At 36.6% G+C, this 5,021-nt stretch overlaps 1 protein-coding gene across 1 annotated transcript; it reads left to right on the top strand.

The window, feature by feature from the left end:
- Positions 1-6: 6 nt before the first annotated feature.
- On the top strand, positions 7-5,015 carry LOC121026232 (complement factor H-like; the record flags this gene model as incomplete). The annotated part of the gene is made up of 3 exons (XM_040469108.1): positions 7-57; positions 4,137-4,319; positions 4,776-5,015. Coding segments are annotated over exons 2-3 (415 nt in total), but the record flags the coding sequence as incomplete, so codon positions are not given.
- Between the last annotated feature and the right edge of the window lie 6 nt (positions 5,016-5,021).

Here is a 5,021-nt window from a genome sequence, read left to right as displayed (position 1 = left end):
AACAGAAACACTCAACGTGCATAAATGGAAGATGGGATCCTGAACTAACCTGCACAGGTAAGCTCTTGTTTATAGTACTTTCAAAATCTTACTCTATTTCTCCGAACTTGCCAAAGCAGTATTTGGGCATCTTTTAAACATGTTTAGCTATTTATTATTACAAATAACTTTGAAGCCGGAAGGGAATTTAGAAACTAACCAAAACATCATTTCTAGATATTAAGTGCATCAGTGCTTCAGTCAGCTATAAAACAACCCACCCAGAAACTTGATGGCCTCAAATTAACGCCCGGTCGGGTATCTTTAAGAAATAGTGATTTGGTTTTCTTTGAGGCTGAGGAGAGCACAACGATGGCATCCCCTGGTCCACGTTCCCTGAGAGCACTCGGTGGCCTCCAGATGTGTGGCAAATCTCAAGTACACCCTTCAGGCTACTGGTCTAAGACAGATAATTAGGCTTTTTCCCCAGAAAGTCTGGGCTGTGTTTCAGGCTGCTTTGTGGTGCCCTGGAGGTAGTGGCCCACCAAGAGTTATCTCTCGGATTGTTGTAGTGTGTTGCAGGCCCCAGAAATGCAAGCCCCTCTGGCCACTAGAGCCTGGGGATCAAGGAGTGTGCCCTCTGTGGGCTGAGCATGCTGGCCAGCTTTAGCGAGGCAGCAGAATGCAGGGCTGGGGCCCGCTCGCCGGCTTTGATGAAGCCACAGGAGAGCCCTGGGCTGGAGTGCACCCACTGGTGCCATCAAGGTAGAGGGAAAGTGTAGACATGGCACCTGCCTGCACCTCCATCCCGGAAAGAGTCCCAACAGATGCCCCCTCTCGAGCAGATGCTTTAAGGCGAGCAAATGAATCTGCTTCTCAGATGTCTAGGTATTTCTCAAACTGTTCTTTCACATTGGTCGCCTGGGGTAGTGAGTCTGGGTGCGAGCTCTTTAAGAAAAGGGTCTCAGTTCTCGATAGCCCTTCAGATATCCGGGATATGAGCTCTGTTGGTTTTCAAACCCAGACATTTTGGGGTCTCATCTTCCTGCTGCAGATTCCAGGGTTTGGGTTGTTAATGTGGGAAACAAACCCCTTACTCCTCAGGGAGAGGCTCTGGGTCAGTGAGATCCCTCCTGAATGTGTGTAGCCCTGCCAGGGGTGGGGTTTGTTCCATATACTGTCTTCCTGACTCTCCTACCCACCTGAATGTGGCCCTTTTACTGTTTGTTGTGAAGGGGCCGTTCAGCTGGTTTTCAGGTCTTTTTCAGAGGCGATTGCTCCATATGTACCGTGCATTCAGTGTGTGTGGGAGAGGAGTTTGGGATCTTTTTATGTGTTTGCCCTCATGCTTGGTTTCTGCATGTTAATTGGATCGTCTGAAACTATACTAAGCTGCATTTTTCATTTTAGGTGTTGCTTTGTAGATTTGTGGCAATTTTCTGTAAGCAGTTATATCAGTGCTACCACAAGATTTTATTTTTGCCAGTCTATTTTGATTTTGTTTTTTTTTATCTTATCATACTGGCTAAGACGTCCAGTAAACTGTTGAAAGGAAGTGATGAGAATGCACATCTTTGTCATATTCCTGACCACAGAGAGAGGGTATTCAACATTTTACCACAATCATAATGTCACTTTAGGATTTTTGTAGACGCCCTTTAACAGTTTAAGGAAACTACTCCTTCTCGTCTTATTTAGCTGAGTGAGAAATTTTATGATCAACCAATGTTGGGTATTTTTAAATGCTTTTTACGTATCTCTTGATAGGATAATATGGCATTCTTATCTCTGTTAATGTAGTGAATTATATATGTAACTTCTTGAATATTGACCAAATCTCTCATGCCTAGAGTTAACTCTCTTATATTTTCATATACTTGATTTGCTGACATAGTTTTAAGAAGTTTTGAATCTGTGATCATGGGAGATATTAATCTATAGATGCTTTTTCTTTTAATGCCTCTCCCAAGTTTTGTTATCAGTATTAGTGTGGCCTCATAAAACAAATTGCAAATATATGTATAAATACATATATATATAGGTAATTACACTTATTATTTCATTATTTTTACCTTAAATGATTGATAGAATTTACGTGCAAAGTCGTGTGACATATAATTTGCTTTTTTGGAAGTTTTCTTGATGAAGAATTCAATTTCTTTAATAAGTAATGAAATATTCCGATTTTCTTACTGTCTTTCATCAATGAAAGGAAGTTGTATTTTTCAAGAAATCTCTCGTTTGTCAAAATGATTGGTGTGCAGTTGTTTCTAGTATTCCCTTCATGTACTGTTTTCCTTTTAACTGTATAGTTTCTTGGCAGATATCTCTTCTCTCTTTCTTAACATTGATACTTATTACTTGTATCTTGATTTTTCTTCCTGGATTTTTTTTTCTTGAATTTATTAACATTTCCACAAAACCAGTTTTAACACTCGATTTTCTCCATTTACTCTCTCTTCTATTTTTTAGCCTTATTAACATTCACTATTTTTTCTGTTTTCTCTTTTCTATTTGTCTTTCTCAATTTTCTCTCTTCTGTGGGCTTAAGTTGTTTTTTCTAATTACTTTGATTTTAATTTTACTTTTCTATTTCTTAAGGTAGAAAACTAAAACTTGGATTTAAACCATCCTACTTTTAAGGATTAATTTCATTTTCCCTTCTAAAACTGTTGTAGAAGTCTCAAAATTTTTATATACATTTCATTTTCATTGAATTCTATGTGAAATGTTTCCTAGTATTCCTTGTGGTTTCTTCTTTGACTTATCAGTTATTGAGAATTTTGTTGCTTAATTTACAAATATTCAGTTTTTTCTTAGATAAATGTATCCTCTTGTAACAACATTTTTGTGGTATATTTGTTTTTCAAAGGACTACAAAATAATACAGAAAAAATTTTAAAATGTAAAAATAAAGTAAAATGCAAAAAATACAAAGAAGCTTTAAAAAAAAAAAAAGCATAAACAGAGGATTTGCAGAGTAATGATTCTGCCTTTAGGGAAATTTAGTTGCCAGACCAACCTCTGGCAAAATGTATCAAGAGGAAGTAGAAATTAAGATTATTAGGACAAAAATGGTTAAACAGCATATATAGAAGAAAATAAATCCTTGAGAATACATTGAAAAAAATATGCCAAAATAATGAAAACAGAAATAAGAAAAAAACTTTTGATTAAATATAAAATACTCCTGCATCTGTCTAAAGATAGAAATAGAAAATATGACCATATTAGTCAGCATGAATGAATTATATTCCGTCAACAATTTCTCTGAATTGAATACAAAGTGTCAGATAATTGGAAGGACTCAGGAGACTTCCCAATGTACAGTCACATAAGGTCTTTAATGAAATAAACGCATGGCAGGAGAAAGCAAAACGTAGGTATCACAGAGAGGTCCAAAAGCCTCCAGGGTTAGTCGCCCAGAGTCTTCCCTCAGTGGAACAGGACATCTTTGTCTCCAGGTTATGAACTGCCACGATACATGTGAGGTATCTCTGCTTTATGGGAGCTCAAACGCAAGTTTGCAAAGGAATCTTGTATACCTTGCTGGTCATAGAACTAAAGTCAGGCTGTCTAATCCGTTAAACAGGGTGCATTTCATCATCTGTGTATCTCTAAACAGTGTCGGCAACCTAGTCAACAGTATCTCCAGAGAGTTTTGAACTTTAAACAACACACTGTTAATCACTAATGACCATATCTAATTAATGTCTTGGCCAGGACCTGTATCAAATAATTGATCTTTAACTACATGTAATTCTTCCTTTGGCTAATTATTTTCCATTCCACATCTTATAAGGGTTTTAATGCAATCACAATACATGTGATTATAGATAGCTGTAAAAAGATCCTAATATCAGTATTTATTTAGTGCCTGTTACTGAGTGGATGATTCAGTTAGTACATCGTAATGGTTAGAAATAATTAAAAGAAGTTTTACATAGATTATGCACGATTTCTCACAGAAGGAATAAAAGGAAGATACTACCATTAAAACCACGTGTGATGTATTAAAGCGCTCTACAAGCTGAAGAGTATCACATGTTTAAGCATAACCTTATTGTTTATCGTTTATGATACATCATTATTGGGCTTTCTCTTTAGTATTTTTAACTTCTGATTTTCATCACGAAATCTAATTTTCATATTTGTAGAAGTACAAATGCAGTCATGCCCACCTCCACCTCAGATTCCCAATGCTCACAATATGGCAACGACGGTAAATTATCAGGATGGAGAAAAAGTATCTGTTGTCTGTCAAGACAATTATATAATTCAGGATGCAGAGGAAATCGTGTGCAAGGATGGAAGATGGCAGTCAATACCACACTGCGTTGGTCAGTAATGCATAACTTGCTTTGTAACATTCTTTCAAATGAGGTTAATACTCCCCTGTGCTTTGTGTAAATGAACAAGATAAGGACCTTTCTGTCTATGTATTTCACTTTATCTTGAAACAGTAAATTGCAATCTAAGTATACAAATCAATCGGCATTCTTTCACTTCTACTATGAAAGAAACAGACCAAAACTTTGGGTTACTGTGTAAATACCATAGAAAATTTGTTTGTAAATACCATAGAAAATTTCACTCGTGATGAACAGGACAAGAATGTGGGGGCAGAGTGAACAAGCAGATACTACTGTAGATTTGATGGAGACATGAGCTTGCAAATTCCAGATGTTTTTTAGTTTTTCAGTAATTTAATTTTTCAGATTATCCTTATTTTAAAACCTCAACTACTATTTGATTACATTTTTCAATTTAAACATTGATCTCTGTTCTTTATACAGAAAAAAGCCCATGTCCTCAACCACCTCAGATAGAACATGGAACCATTAAATCATCTCAATTTTCAGAAGAGATGGACGAAACATTGAAACCTGAGGTTTATGTACATGGCACCAAATTAAATTACACTTGCGAGGATGGTTTCAGGATATCTGGAAAAGATGAGATAACGTGCCACATGGGAAAATGGAGTTCTCCACCTCGGTGTGTAGGTGAGGACAGTATGCAAACCACAATTCTATTTTCGA

Source organism: Herpailurus yagouaroundi, unplaced genomic scaffold (assembly GCF_014898765.1).
Source record: "Herpailurus yagouaroundi ecotype Mexico unplaced genomic scaffold, PumYag 67867, whole genome shotgun sequence".
Classification (NCBI taxonomy): Eukaryota; Metazoa; Chordata; class Mammalia; order Carnivora; family Felidae; genus Herpailurus; species Herpailurus yagouaroundi.
The sequence above is the reverse complement of the archived record's forward strand: the minus strand, read 5'-3'. Positions and strand labels throughout refer to the sequence as shown.